Source organism: Herpailurus yagouaroundi, unplaced genomic scaffold (assembly GCF_014898765.1).
Source record: "Herpailurus yagouaroundi ecotype Mexico unplaced genomic scaffold, PumYag 160, whole genome shotgun sequence".
In the NCBI taxonomy this organism is placed as follows: Eukaryota; Metazoa; Chordata; class Mammalia; order Carnivora; family Felidae; genus Herpailurus; species Herpailurus yagouaroundi.
In genome coordinates, this window is record NW_024412401.1 from 53,009,495 (window position 1) to 53,024,174 (window position 14,680).

General features: G+C 60.7%; 1 protein-coding gene and 1 non-coding gene across 9 annotated transcripts in view; both read left to right on the plus strand.

Moving 5' to 3' along the window:
• PRRC2B (proline rich coiled-coil 2B) overlaps window positions 1–14,680 on the plus strand; it is a 91,256-nt gene that overhangs the window by 65,507 nt on the left and 11,069 nt on the right. For 3 of the 8 annotated variants that reach the window (XM_040482672.1, XM_040482676.1, XM_040482673.1), the window contains 14 exons: window positions 1,002–1,218; window positions 1,872–3,935; window positions 5,229–5,425; window positions 6,009–6,154; window positions 6,698–6,839; window positions 8,596–8,678; window positions 9,145–9,333; window positions 9,472–9,669; window positions 10,113–10,199; window positions 10,897–11,001; window positions 11,160–11,352; window positions 12,200–12,297; window positions 13,237–13,364; window positions 13,940–14,180. In XM_040482672.1, coding sequence (XP_040338606.1) covers window positions 1,002–1,218; window positions 1,872–3,935; window positions 5,229–5,425; window positions 6,009–6,154; window positions 6,698–6,839; window positions 8,596–8,678; window positions 9,145–9,333; window positions 9,472–9,669; window positions 10,113–10,199; window positions 10,897–11,001; window positions 11,160–11,352; window positions 12,200–12,297; window positions 13,237–13,364; window positions 13,940–14,180 — 4,088 coding nt within the window. Of the gene's footprint in view, window positions 1–1,001; window positions 1,219–1,871; window positions 3,936–5,228; window positions 5,426–6,008; window positions 6,155–6,697; window positions 6,840–8,595; window positions 8,679–9,144; window positions 9,334–9,471; window positions 9,670–10,112; window positions 10,200–10,896; window positions 11,002–11,159; window positions 11,353–12,199; window positions 12,298–12,590; window positions 13,115–13,236; window positions 13,365–13,939; window positions 14,181–14,680 lie in introns of those variants that run through there. The other 5 variants (XM_040482674.1, XM_040482675.1, XM_040482677.1 and 2 more) reach the window with 3 other exon arrangements.
• On the plus strand, window positions 11,841–11,920 carry LOC121035221 (small nucleolar RNA SNORD62). The gene has a single exon (XR_005792806.1). It is a non-coding gene; the product is annotated as a small nucleolar RNA SNORD62 (small nucleolar RNA).

Genomic DNA, 14,680 nt, shown 5'->3' on the forward strand with positions numbered 1-14,680 from the left:
CCTCTGTGTCTTAATCACCTCAGGCCCGTTAAACAGTTTATTGTCATCTGTGCACCCCCATTCACTGTATAAAAACGTGGAGTGTTGGCAGTCAGTCCTAGGGCTAGAGATAAAAGGAACTGGGGCACCTGGCTGGCTTGTTCAGGAGAGCATCCGACTCTAAATGGTCTAAGGGTTGTGGGTTTGAGCCCCATGTTGGGTGTAGAGATTACTTAAAAATTAAATCTTTTTAAAAATAAATAAAGGAACTGATGGGGGCACCTGGGTGGCTCAGTCGGTTAAACGTCTGACTTTGGCTGAGGTCACGATCTCACAGTTAGCGAGTTCAAGCCCCGTGTTGGGCTCTGTGCTGACGGCTCAGAGCCTGGAGCCTGCTTCGGATTCTGTGTCTCCCCCTCTCTGTACCCCTCCCCTGCTTGTGCACTCTCTTTCTTTGTCTCTCTCTCTCTCTCTCTCTGAAATACAAATAAACATTAAAAAAAAAAAAAAAACTGAAACCAGAATCCCTTCCTAAGGCTTGCTGCTCGGGGTTTGAAGCCTGCAGACGGCAGCTCTTGGTCCGTGTGCCTCTTGGCCACACGGCTGGTCTTCCTCGCGCCTGGGCAGGAGACCTCAGCGTCCCTGCCCGCACACAGACCTCGTGGCCGACGGGTTGACCTCTCTAGCCTTTTGCTGACGTGATAGGCTCTCTAGTTAGATATTTCCAGTTTCCATTTGCCAGTTTGAGGCACTCTTCAGCATGGGGGGGAGCTCAGGTTGGACTTCACAGGTCTTAGAATGGATCCGTAGACCCCTCCCGTCGCGTGCTCGTGCGCCTTCAGAGGTTCCGTGTTGAGAGAACACGGAGGGCTCGGCAATGGCGAGCAGGTGGGGTGCTGTGTCCGCCTGATAGGGTAACTGGTAACTACGGTCTCCCTCGGGCCTTGGGTTGCCCCCGAGGTTGGAGTGCGGCTCTCTGCACTGGCTGATGCAGGGTGATTCTTTGCCTGTGCCTCCTTCAGGATTGATGAAACCCATGCTGCCCCAAGACTCCCTCGGTGGGACTGGCTGTCGCTCTGAGGACCAGAACTGCGTGCCCCCGCTGCAAGAAAGGAAAGTGGCCGCCCTCGATCCGGCCCCCGTGTGGAGCCCAGAGGGCTACATGGCGTTGCAGAGCAAAGGCTACTCGCTTCCGCAGCCGAAATCAAACGACGCTTTGGCCGTGGACATGCATGTCAGGTGAGCTGGAACTCGGCCGTCCTGGCCTGCAAGTGAAGGCAGGATGTCCAAATCCTGCTCGTGCGGGGCTCCGGGAGGGGGCGCTGTCCCCGCAGGCAGTGTCCTCCGTGGACGGGGAGTACGAGGAGGTTTGTTGGAACGCTTTTGTGTGAGAGGCGCTCACCTGCCGGCGGGGCTGACGGCCGAGGAGAGGTCCTGGGTCAGAGGCAGATCTGCTGAACCTTGGGTCAGGGCGAGGGGTGGGGTCTGGCGGGGCCGCGTGCCCGGGTCGTGGCTCTTTCCTGTCCAAGTGGAGCAAGCTGGCCCTGCTGGCCCAGGGCCCCAGACTCTCCGTGGACTCCCAGGCTCCAGCTTGTCGCTTGAACCAGAGGATCCCCAGCTGCTACGCCTCCAGGTGGCACGCTGAGGCCACCAGCAGCCCCCGCGTTCTTCACTCTGGACTCCAGGGGCCGCCGACCAATCCATGGCCCAGCAGCTCTGAGACGTGTTTAAAGCTAGAGCAAATGTTGGTGCTTATGTTTTTTTTTCTTTTTCATTTTCTTTTTTAAAAAGATTTTTTTTTTTTTCCTTTTTAAAACTAAGCTCTGTGTTCAGCATGGAAACCAGGAACCAAGCTCCAATCACATTGACTGATTTTTCTGGTTCCTTTTCAGGAATGAAAGCTCTTACTCTGCCCCCCCCGGAAGGTCAGGGGGTGTAGGTGCCCAGCGCGATCTCCTTGAGGAGAGAGGGGAGGAGTTCTTGAGTGCTTTTGACAAGAAGGCCCCAGCAGACTTTGACAGCTGTGTCTCTTCTCAAAGAATAGGCCAGGAGCTTTTGTTTCCACCCCAAGAAAACGTTCAGGAAGCGGGTGCTCCTGGGGGTCACAGCCCAGACCTCAGGTGTTCCCCACTGGAGCCCGACTTTGCCCCAGCGGAGAAAAAGCCAGAGTATAGCAGTTGGGACGTTAGCCACCCGCCAGAGTCCACGGACACGGCCAGCGGCATCGAGAAGGGAACACCCCGGGAGGAGCCACCCTTTAACGTCTCCTCCTGGGAGAAGGACGGGAGCCCCAACAAACAGCCGTCCCTGGAGCCCGAGTGGACTGCCGAGCCCCGGGGCCCCGGCAGCCAGCACCAGGAGCAGACCAGCAGGACGCGGAGGTCGGGACCCATCAAGAAGCCCGTCCTGAAAGCCCTCAAGGTGGAGGACAAGGAGAAGGAACTGGAGAAGATTAAGCAGGAGCTGGGGGAGGAGAGCGCCCGAGTGGCCAAGGAGAAGGGGCCGGCTCGCAAGGCAGAGAAGGACGAGGATGAAGAGAACGACCCCGCACTGGCCAACTCCTCCCCCTCCCCCTTGGAGGACCAGGGCCCTGCCCGTGCTAGTGTGGGCCGCGAGGCCAGCAGGTGTGACGAGGACGAGAAGCCGGCCAGGGCCTGGGAGGGCAGACCCTCCCGGGAGTCCAGTGACACGCCCGCGACAAAGAGGAACAATTGGATCTTTATCGACGAGGAGCAAGCTTTCGGGGGCCGAGGGCAGGCCCGGGGCCGCGGCCGTGGCTTCCGAGAGTTCACCTTCCGAGGGCGGCCGGCGGGCGGTGGCCCAGGCCTCTGCGGTGGGGGGGTGCTCGGGGCGCGGGGCGTCTACGGCGGCGGCCAGAGGAGTGGCCGCGGCCGGGGGCTGCGGGACTTTGGCCAGCCGGAGGACTTCCCCAGGGCCAAGCCGCGACGGCGCATCGCCAGCGAGACGCACAGCGAGGGCTCTGAGTACGAAGAGCTTCCCAAGCGGCGGCGGCAGCGAGGCTCGGAGAACGTGAGCGAGGGCTCGCTCCTGGAGCGGGAGGGCAGCACCCTGAGGAGGGGCGACTTCAGGGACTCCTGGCGCTCCACCAAGGCATGCTCCGAGGACCACGGCGGCCCGGAGGCCAAGAGCCGAGGCCCTCGCGCCTTCGGCCGGGCGCTCCCTCCCCGGCTGAGCAGCTGCGGCTACGGCCGGAGAACCTTTGTGTCCAAAGAGGCCGCCCACTGGCAGAGCAAGGGCCCGGGAGCCTCCTGGCAGGAGTACAGCTCCCCAGACACGTGCGGGTCCCGGCGACCCGCAGACAGAGACTGTGTCCCTGACGCCTACAGACATTCTGACTCGCTTGGCGCCAGGGCCTTCGAGGACGGCCGCCTGGAGGACAAGAGGCCCTTCTTCCCCGATGACCATGCGGCCGACTCGGAAGGCGCCGAGAACCGGCCCTTCCGGAGAAGGCGCCCCCCGCGTCAGGACAAGCCCCCTCGCTTCCGGCGCCTCCGGCAGGAGCGGGAGTCCCTGGGCCTGTGGGGGCCGGAGGAGGAGCCGCACCTCTTGGCGGGGCCGTGGCCGGGCCGGCCCAAGCTCTGCCCCGGGGACAAGAGCGGGTCCCCCGAGCTCTCGTACCAGAACTCGTCTGATCACGCCAACGAGGAGTGGGAGACGGCTTCCGAGAGCAGTGACTTCAGCGAGCGGCGGGAGCGGCGCGAGGGCCCAGGGGCCGAGCCCGACCCGCAGGCGGACGGCAGCCTGCCCGGGGCCGCCGCGGGTGAGAAGAAGGAGCTGGCCAAGAGGAGCTTCTCCAGCCAGAGGCCCCTGGCCGACAGGCAGAGCCGAAAGCTGGAGCCGGGGGGGTTTGGGGACAAGTCCATTAGGCCAGGTGGTGGTGACGCCTCTCCCCGTTATGACAGCCAACAGAATGGGACGCCTTTGAAAGCCAAAAGGTAAAACGCAGACCGAACCCCAGGCTCTTCTCTGTTGCTGTTCTGTTACCAAGCCTGTTGTTGTAAGCAGCACCCGTGCATGCATGCCCTGCCGTGTGTCCGGCGCCCCGACTCCGTCCCTCTGTCGTCCTCCAGCAGGGCCGCTGCCCACCCAGGCCGTTGTGTGTGGGCGTCTCCATCACTTGCTCTCACACTGCTTGTCTGCCTCTCTCGTGGCATGTTGTTGTCGTTGTTGTTGTTGTGGCTTGAAAACCGAAACCCAGAGCCCCGGCCCGTTGGTCCTCGAGTGGTGGCTGCCCCAGCACCCGTCAGGAGAGCTCAGCCTCCATCGGTACCCTTTGCCGCCCCGCCGAGGGGGACGCTTCCTGTGCACGGTGCCGGTCCCCCAGATTCCTCTGCCCCTGGACCGCTCTCCCCCCACGTCCTGCTGGGCCATCTAGCCTCCTGGGCGTGTAGGGACGGCTCTTCCCAAGTGGCTCTGCCTCTTGGCGGTGAGGAGATGCGGCTCCGTTTCAGGGATTGACCACCTCCTGGTGGGAAGAGCCAGGCAGTGGCAAAAGCAGGTGAGCTGCCTGAGGCCCTGTGAGCATCTCTCAGGGGATCTGGAGGCTTCCAGGTGGCTCAGGTTTGTGTGGCTCATTGCCTGCAGGCTGCCTGGAATCCGGGAGAGGGGAGAGCCCGTGCAGAGACTCACTCGTACAGCCTGTTTTTCTGATCCGTGCCTCCGCCCGAGGAAGGCCACTTCCTACCTCCCAGTCTCCTTAGAATCCAGGGCCAGAAACCTGGATTGGAATCCACTCAGCCCCAAAGAAGGAGCCCTAGGGGAATGCCGATCTTTCCAGGTGTTGGGCTGGCCTAGCTTTCCAGGCCCCAGCTGCTGACACGGGGCTTTGCTTCTGACTTCTGCTGAGAGCCTTGTTGTGCGGCCTGGCCCGGCTCCTTGACTCCCTGGTCAGTCTCCCGTGCCAGGAGCGGTAAGGGCTGTGGCCCTGCTCTGGGCATTCCCCTTTGTTCTCTCCTGTCTGCAGCCCTGCTGAGTTTGGCACGCAGTGGGAAAGAACCGAGGCACTGAGCCCTGGAAGGGGCCAGAGAAGAGCAGTTGTCCCCATGAGCTGGCAGTGTGGCCGTAGCAGGGCTGCCGCTGGGGAGCAGCTTCGACTGCGCAGAGGGGGCGCGCTGTAGGTCAGGGCCCTGTGTCCACGTGCGTGCCGTGTGCACATGCTGACCGTCCCTTTCTCTCCTTCCCCAGCCTCTGGCCGCTTCTGAGCTAACGCGGTTCTTCCTTCTTCCTAGGTCCCCAGATGAGGCCTTGCCCGCGGGTCTCGGTTGCAGCAGTGGGAGCAGCCACTACGTGCTGGAGCGGGTGGCCCACGGTGCCTCCGACATCCCCGAGGCCTCCTGTGAGACGGCGGAGGAGGCGGCCAAGCTGGTTGCTCAGAGGGCGGGCGAACAGGGAGAGACCATGAAACAGTTTGACCTGAACTATGGAAGTGAGTCTGTCCCCTCACATCTTCAGGCCCCTCAAAACCGGGGGCCACGGTGGCTTTCGAGGGTTGCTGGGTTTGCCCATCCGTTCTCTGGACATCGTGGCCTCTGGGCAGGTGGTGGGCCAAGTTCCAGGGCGACGCTGGTGAGCAGAATGGATATGGTTCCTGCCCTCCTGCTGCTCACAGCCTTGCCACCCCCGTAGCAGCGCCGGTGCCCCAGTTTTACAGAGGGGGACCCCGAGGCCCAGCGAGGTTGTGTGGTGTGTCCAGGGTCACGCGGCTGGCTAGCACCAGAGCAGAGACTTCGGTCACCGGCGTCTTTTCTTAAACTGTAGTGTTACTGTTGTCTGCGGTGTGAGACAACCGTGTGCCGAGGAGGCCTGGGGTGGGGGTGGGGGGGTGGAGAAGGGACCCTTTCAGGATTTCCATAGACTCCAAGTACAGTCTGCTCCTTGGAGGCATCAGGCCTGGTGCCGCCCGACCTTCGGAGCTGAGCTGTCCTTAGATATCAGAAACCGGTAGGGTCGGGTTACTCTCTCTTCCGATGAATGGAGACACTGTCCCTTCTCGTGAAATCTGGGTTCAGATTCCATCATTGAAAACTGCGGGTCCAGCCCTGGGGAGGAGAGTGAGGTGGGCCCCATGGCGGGCGAAGGCTTCATTGAGGTCCTGACCAAGAAGCAGCGCCGTCTGCTGGAAGAAGAGAGGAGGAAGAAGGAGCAGGCCGTGCAGGTAGGGGGTGTGGGGTGGAGGACAGGCCGGCACAGAGAAACCCAGAGCGAGGAGAGAGAGTTCTGAATCGGGCCCAAGCTAGAAGAGGGGAAGGCGGGCGGGCACAGCAGCGTGCTTGTGCTCCCAACATCCCCAATCCTGTTGTCGTGTGGGAGTAGGTGATGTTAGCCCAGTGCTTGCAGAAGGTGACTCATCCCAGGTGACAACAGGACGCAGGCCTCCCTCGGGCCCCCCCTCCTCCCACCACTCCAGTCTGTGTGGGATGAGATTTGTCACCCGGGGCGTCTCGAGGGCCGGGGACCCTGTATTCAAACTGCATTCAGGCCTGGACCCCGTGCCCTTGGCCTCTGCAGCCTGCACGCACCGGCCTGTCGCCCTTCCCGGGGATGGTGTGGTTGGCCTTGCCATTCACCTGTGGCTGAGGCCTTGAGATGCCAGCGTTCCTGCCCCTGGGGCAGCTTCCCGTGGTGCGGTTCTGGTGGGGAGAACTCGTGCTTCACGCCTCACGTCTGGGCCAGACAGCGCCACCTCTCTTCTCCTTAGGTGCCTGTCAAGGGTCGAGGTCTTTCCTCCCGTATTCCTCCTCGGTTTGCTAAAAAGCAGAACAACTTGGGCCTGGAGCAGGGTGACGTGACCGTGCCTGGCAGCAGCCTGGGCACGGAGATCTGGGAGAGCAGCGGCCAGGGTAAGAGTTGGGTGCTTGGGCTCAGCTGCTTGGTCCACGGCTGTCCCCAGGGCGGGGGTCTCTTCTCTGGGAGCGTCCTGTTTTGGGGCTGCGCATGCCTGTGGGGTTTGCCTGTCTCCTGCCTCCTCTCCGGAGACACGGTGTCAGATACCGTCTCGGCACCACCGGCAGCCCCTGAACAGCTGGAAACTCCCCTGCCTGCGATTTGGGGCAAGAGCGCACCATTCCTTGCGTCCACTGATCTGGACAAGGGAGGCCCCGTCCCTGCCCGGCTCCGGTCACGGGGGGAGTTGGCTCGACTCCTTTGCCCCTGTCAGGCACCCAAGAAACTCAGCTTGTGGAGGAGCACCAGGTGACCGCCAGGGAGGAGGAGCGGGTCCGAAGCCTTCCTGTCTGTGCCGCGTGCCGGCCCTGACGCCGGGCGCTCCTGGCCACTCCTCCTCATGCTCTCCTGAGCCAGACAGGATTGAGACCGAAGTGAGGAGACCTCACTTTTTGGAAAATTTATTTTCCTGAGCTTAAAAAAGAAAAAAAAATTCAAACCCAATGCTCTTTTTTTTTTTTTTTTTTTGGTAACTCTTCGTTTTAAAATACAAAAGCAATTTTTTTTCTTTTTAGTGTTTGTTTTTGAGGGAGGGCACGAGTCAGAGAGGGGCAGAGAGGGGGACAGAGGACCAGAAGCAGGCTCTGCGTTGACAGCGTGAGCCGGACGTGGGGCTTGAACTCACGAACCGTGAGATCATGACCTGCGCCGAAGTCGGACGCCCAACCGACCGAGCCACCCAGGTGTTCCTGAGATACAAAACCATGTTAATCGAGCAGATTCTTCATTAATGCCTGCTTGAGGCAGAGCCCTGGAGAGTACACAGGTGAAGAAAAGCATGATGCTTCACAGGGGAGCCTAGAGAAATTACCCATTTCCGGTGTGTTAAACAAAGTAGCCGAGGACCCTGGAGTGCAGTGACGTGATCCCAGAGCCACATGACAGACACTCAAAGTTCTGGGTCCTAGGTGTTGATTCTTTGAATCTTCCCTCCTGGCCTATCACGATCCGGGCTAAAACTTAGGTTCCAACACGTTACAAATAACACTGGACGACGTTCAACTCTGATTCGAAGTATGATCTTCTCTTCATAAAATACGGCTATGAGTTGATTTGGTAGCACACGTGAGCCAGGGTATCACACTCCGAGTGTCCACAGATAACCTCCCAGGTTGTCGCTCGGAGCAGGCTGGACGCCAGCCCCTGCCCTCGGGCCTTTACTGCCAGGACCCGCCCCACTGGCGGCTCAGCCTGGGGGCACGTGCACGGCTTCAGAGGGTCCCTGGCTCTGAAAATAGCACGTCGGGTTTGCATACATACGCAGGGTCTGCGGCTTTGGTGGGAGTCCTGGAGTGGTCCTCGAGCTAACAGAGGTTGAGTAGTACCAGCCTAGATCCTTGAGAGACTCTGTGAAGCTGCCAGGCTTGTAGAAATGAACAGTCGGCTTAAGATTAAGACCACGTCAGTACACGGAGTAGCGGTACAGCTTTCTCACGGATGTGAACGAGAAGTTGCTGGCGTGCCTTCCAGAGCAAGTAGCGGATGAAGTAAAGGGAAGCACGCTTCTTGGAGTGTGAGAGGATGTTGGGAAGTCGGGTGAAGCTACCAGAGCAGCTCCAGTGCCCTGCATGGGGCAGGAGAGCTGGGAGGGGCTGCGCCAGCCAGGCGGTTCCCCTGCGCGGCCCTGACTCTCTGTCTTGCACCCTCGGGCAGCCCTGCCCGTCCAGGCCCCGGCCAGCGACTCCTGGACTAAAGCCGCAACTGCCTTCAACAGCGCCGAGCCTGGCTCCGCCGAGGTGAGTGACCACTGAGCCACTCGCGGGCAGCGCGCGAGCCCACCGCCCCCGTGGCCGGCTCGTCCTGGGCCTCGTGCACCCTTGCCCAGCCCAGCTCTTCCTCGCCGTGCCGATGAGCCTGGCCCAGAGCCTGATTCCACTGGCCCTGGCTTGGCGCTGGTCTTTGTTCCTGACTTCTGGGGAGGGTGGGCGACCAGGCCCGTGGTGGCAGTCGCCCTGTCTGACCTGGCCACAAGGGAATGAGCTTGGCGGCCCCGTCCCTGGCGCCCATTGCATACCGTGGTTTTTTTGATCACGTCTTCAGTTGCTGGGTACTGTTGGCGGGTCAGGGCCCAAGTCAGGACAGGGCTAAAAAGGACAGGCTTACGGGGGGTGTGTCTCAGCCACGCACTTGGTCCCACTTCCTGGGCAGTCCCGTGTTGGAGTCTGGGGGTCAGGGTTCTCACCCGTTTTGTGCCTTGCACAGCAGGGTTTTAAGAGCAGCCAGGGGGATAGCGGCGTTGACCTGAGCGCCGAGTCTCGGGAGTCGTCTGCAACATCCTCCCAGCGCAGCTCCCCGTATGGCACTCTGAAGCCGGAGGACATGAACGGGCCTGGCCTGGAGCCCAAGGCTGACGGCCACAAGGAGCAGGCCCAGAAGCAGCCCGAGCCAAAGGTCAGCTGGAAGTCCCTCCGTGGAGGCCTGGGCCGGGGACTGCCGTCCCTTGTCTTCTCCCCTCTTCCTGGTGCTCAGAAGCTTGGGACTGGGGTCCTTCCAGCCCGTGTTTCTCAGCATCTCTGGTTTTCTATCAAGGACTCAGATCAAGGCTCAGGACAGAGCAAGGAGCACAGACCGGGACCCATTGGCAATGAGCGCTCTCTGAAAAACAGGAAGGGCTCAGAGGGGGCCGAGCGGCTGCAGGGAGCCGTCGTCCCGCCCGTTAACGGGGTGGAGATTCACGTGGACTCTGTGCTGCCGGTGCCGCCCATTGAATTTGGAGTCAATCCAAAAGTGAGGCTTGGATGTGTTTCTTTCCCACCCCCCAACCCCCCTCACGAGTCCCCCGTGGTTTTGAACTTGGAGAGGGAGGGGAGGTGCTGAGACGGGGCTGTCACCTAGAAAGAGCCGGGGGACAGAAGCCGAGCAGCTCTCTGGTGGAGTGTGTCAGCCTGCAGGATGAGGCAGGTGCCACTGAGCTGCCTTCTAGATTATGCTGACACCAGCCAGGTTCTCAGGCTGGGCAGACTAGTGATCTTCACTGTCTCTTTCGGGATTGGCCAGTGGGCATAGGCAGGGAGCACGGAGGGAGGGTCATGGGGTGGCGTCCTTTTTTGGGTGCTATCTGGTGGACACTGCCCACTAGATTTCTTGAGTCTTGGAGACCGGATCAAATTAATGTGTGCCTCTTCTGAGAAGCGGGCAGATGATTTCAGTGAGCTCTTCCTTCTCTTCAGGACTCGGATTTCAGCTTGCCACCTGGCTCTGCCTCTGGTCCCGCAGGGAATCCGGTCGTCAAACTTCAGGACGCCTTGGCCAGTAACGTGAGTGTGTGTTTCCCTCTGTTTCTTGTGCTGGCAGGCCCTGGAGAGAAAGGAGCAAGGCTTCTGGGGGGCTCTGAAGCCAGAGGAGGGGGCCAACACCAGCTTTGGGGTCAGGCAGACCTGGGTGCGTGGCACAACGCGTTCTCTAGCTGGTTACGTGTCCTCGGGCATGTTGCGTAAATGTCCTGTGCCCCGGTTTTGTGAACTTCTCAGGTCCGGGTTATTTGACGTTCTGTGGTTATGTATGTTTGGTAGTGCTGGGATAAACCAACGTGTTTACTCAGAATCCCTCTGATACGCTGAGGGGCACTGGGCACACATGGGAGGGTCTGTTGGCCACATGTGTGAAGAAACGTTACCAGGGACCTCGTTCAGTTTCCGGTGGAGGGCGGAGACGGGACCTGGGGGTCTCCACGCCAGGCATCGGCGCCTCTGTGCTGGCAGCCGGTCGTGCCTGGCGCGGCCGCCCCTGCCCGAGTGCTCCGTGGGCTGTGGGTGTGCAGGTGGCTCTCCACAGACTTCTGTTGAGAGAATCGGGGAAGACCACCGACCGGAGCAGATCAGCTTGGGTGTCTGCTCCCGGCAGGTTCACCGTAGGGGTCTTGAGCGCCCGCGGGCAAAACCAAAGGTGCGTTTTGCTCTGCTGTCATGTTGGCCCTGTGCCTGTCGTGTTCCATGGTCTCCTTTCCCCTTCCAGGCTGGGTTAACACAAAGTATTCCCATCCTCCGGCGTGATCATCACATCCAGAGGGCCATCGGCCTCTCCCAAATGTCCTTCCCCACCGCCGACCTCACCCTGAAGGTAACGCCAGGCCGGCGCTAGGCGAAGGCTGCGGGGCGCCTTAGCTTGCCGAGGGCTGGAGCACGCAGCCCCGCCCTCCCACCCGCCCATCCTGGGGCCTCGATCTGTGCCGTCCCCCGCCTTCTTGGAAGTGATTCTTCCCTCCCCTTGCTTTCCAGATGGAGTCCGCACGCAAGGCTTGGGAAAATTCACCCAGTTTGCCAGAGCAGAGCTCCCCGGGAGGCGCGGGCTCGGGAATCCAGCCCCCGTCCTCTGTGGGCGCCTCCAACGGCGTCAGCTACAGCTCGTTCGGCGGAGTTTCCATGCCGCCCATGCCCGTGGCCTCCGTAGCACCCTCTGCTTCTCTTCCAGGTATCTCCTCCCTCACCTGAACCAGCTCAGGGAGGCTCCCTTCGCTGTCAGGAGAAAAGTGGTGCTGGCCCTGAGCGCCTCCCCCTACCCTGACTTGAGTGTGCAAAAGTAGGAGCTTGTTGATGGGCCGGGTGGTCCTGGCCTCCCAGGTGCTACAGACCCCTGGCCCTCCCCTCTACCCTGCGTCCCTTCTGTGGTGTGGGAAGCAGACCAGGGGCAAGCGGAGACAGGGCTTGGAGTCAGAGCCGGGTCACATGCAGGGGCTGTGTCCTCTCCGCCTTCAAGTGGCTCAGCCCTCCAGGCCACGGCCCCTTCCTTCCTCTGTGAGATACACCTGGCTCTCTCTGGGCTGGTAGCTGGTGACACAGAGTCAATCTGCAAAGTGCTTCGTGTCAGCCAAGCCCTCACAGGTGGCCCATCAGCGGTAGACCGCTGTGTTGGTGCCCCCAAGGGAGAGGGCAGGAGTTTTGAGGGCCCAGCTGCCAGGGTCTCGATGGCATTTCCAGTGGACCATTCTGCCCTCCACCGTGGACTCCGTGCAGGGAGACAGAGGAGTAGGGGGCTGAGACCAGGGCTGCCTGAGCTGCAGTGGAGCCCCTCCCCAGGGTGTGGTTCAGTGGGCCCGGGGTCTGGTGAGCGAGGTCAGTTGTCCACCCCCCTGGGCCCGTGTTCCCCTGGGGGCGAGCAAGTGTGGGGCTGTGGGGCGCAGGGCCAGCAGCAGGGGACCGAGCAGGCTCTGCACACACTCCGTCCCTCCCACTGATTCCCCAGGAAAGTGTGCGTGCGTGGACGTTCAGGAAGGGTGAGGCTTGACTCTGTCCTGTCTGTTCTCGGGTTCTGTTTGCAGGCAGCCACTTGCCACCTCTGTACCTGGACGGCCACGTGTTTGCAGGTCAGCCTCGGCTGGTTCCTCAGACGATACCTCAGCAGCAGAGTTACCAGCAGGTGATGACAGCTGGACGGGTGGCCCCGCGGGGGATGGGGACGCAGCACACGGTGGAATTAATTTCCCTTCTCGACCTGTTTACTGTCTTGTTTCTGTGTCCCCTCACGTGGACCGCCCAGCACCCAGCCCATCCTAGCAGGCAGGAAATGTTTGGTGAATGAACACAGGAGAGGCAGGGAAGAGGAATGGAGCTTGGCACTCTAGACTCCTAGATCCCCTCTGTCAGTTCCTCCTGTGTCCTAGCTGGGGAATTAGCTGAAATGGAATTCTCTTTGGTATCCTTTGGTATCAGGTATCCTTCTGATGAAGAGAAGAAAGGCCTAGACTCCCAGGCATGGATGCGTTAGAAAGAGGTAGTTTTAGAAATGTGCAGGTGTTTGTTTTCGTGCAGGATGGGCGTATTTTCTGTGCTGCAAGGGGCAGAGTTCTGGAAGTCTCCCTCCTGAACCTGGTGTGGGGCCTTTGATGGTCTGGCACCCCACGGACCTGTGTGCCTGGATGGTGGGGCCCTTGGGCAGAAGTAGATTTGGGGACAGAGAACAGAGGACTTGGCCTGTCCTGATCTCTTTATGAAACCTGTTCTTAAACATTACGTTGTTGAGATTTATGATGTATCGATGTTCACCTAACCGGATCATACTGAATGTAGTTTTCGTGTATGTTTCCCGTTGACAGGTGCATGCTGAAATGCACCTCTGTGGACAGCTGTAGCCAGAATTCGTTCTTGCTGTTGTATAGAACCCAGCGTAGGAAATCATGGTTTGGGGTTGTTACCCAGTTTTTGCCTTTTCCCCAAGAGCGAGGAAAGCACCGGAAGGCCATGCTCCAGTTTGCATTTGGGGCAGTGTTCCAGCTGCTGCGTGGAGCAGGGGGTGTGGCGGGGGGCAGACACCCACCCTGGAGGGCACTGCGGTTACCTGCCTGGCTTCCCACCGCAGGCTGCCGCTGCCCAGCAGATCCCGATTTCCCTTCACACGTCTCTGCAGGCTCAGGCCCAGCTTGGACTGAGGGGCGGGCTCCCCGTCTCCCAGTCTCAGGAGATCTTCAGCTCCTTACAGCCCTTCAGGTGAGGTGCAGCCAGAAGCTCAGGCCCCCGCGGCCCGTGGACGTGCCCCTCTGGACTGTTGCCGCTCCACAATTCTCCGCTCGGCGGTGGGTCGGGGGCGTGGTGGTCTCGGCACTGCAGAGTCGTCATTAACCGGCTGCAGGAGCTGCCGTGGGCTTGATAGCACTCGATGGATGGCCTTGTTTTTCCTTTCCCTGTCACCCTACCCCTCCTGAGCCCCTCCTCTTCCCATCTCCCACCACCCTCGGTGGGCTCTTCCCACGCAGCTGAGGTCCTGCGCTTTTGGCGTCCCCTGGGTTTTCCCGTGCCTTGTACAGCCTGGATGATTTCGCTCGTGTAATCGAGTGACGCTCAGACTGCGGTCTCTAGACCTGCAGCATCAGCACCATCTAGGAGCTTGTCATAAATGCAAGTCCTCAGGCTCTGTCCCAGGCACTTCTGAGTCAGAAACTCTGAGGGCGAGGCCGGCAGTGTGGGTTTTAGCAAGCCCTCTGGGGGATGGTGGGGTGTGCCCTCATTTGAGACCCCCCCGGTGTAGTCCTGCACCCGACCCACTGTCCGTCTGGCTTTTGCAGGTCTCAGGTGTACATGCACCCCAGCCTGTCACCGCCCAGCACCATGATCCTCTCTGGAGGCACGGCCCTGAAGCCTCCCTACTCGGCCTTCCCAGGCATGCAGCCCTTGGAGATGGTGAAGCCCCAGTCCGGCTCCCCCTACCAGCCCATGAGCGGAAACCAAGCCCTGGTCTACGAGGGCCAGCTCGGCCAGGCTGCTGGCCTGGGTGCCTCGCAGCTGTTGGACTCCCAGCTTCCACAGGTCGGGGATTCAGCCCCTCTCGCCCAAAACACGGGGCTTTCTTCTTCCACCATGGCTTTCTCCCTCGTATCTGCCTCTCGCCGCGTGCTGACTTGCATGCTGTTTGCGACCATTGGGACTGGTCCTCGGGCCGCTAGAACCGGGGCCAGGTCTCCCACCTCATGTGCCTATCCCAAGAGTGCTGCTTCTCCCACGGCTTCTCTCCCGCCCTCAACCTGGGGGGCTTGGAGATGAGGTGCGCGCGTCCTCCTGGCATTCCCACCGATGCTTCTAGGCCGCTGTCCCTCCCTTCTCCCTGAAACCCCAGCTCTGGAGCCCATAGTGTTGACTACCGCACCAGCCTCCGTGTTGCTGTGAGTCCATATTTTGAATCCAGCATTTGGCTTCGTGTCATCCTCTCCCATGACCGCCCGCAATATCAGACACCTCCGGGGGTCACCCCTCTCCTCCTTTGGCCCCTGGCCCAGTCTCTGCGACACAGCTCCTGTGACAGCTGCTGG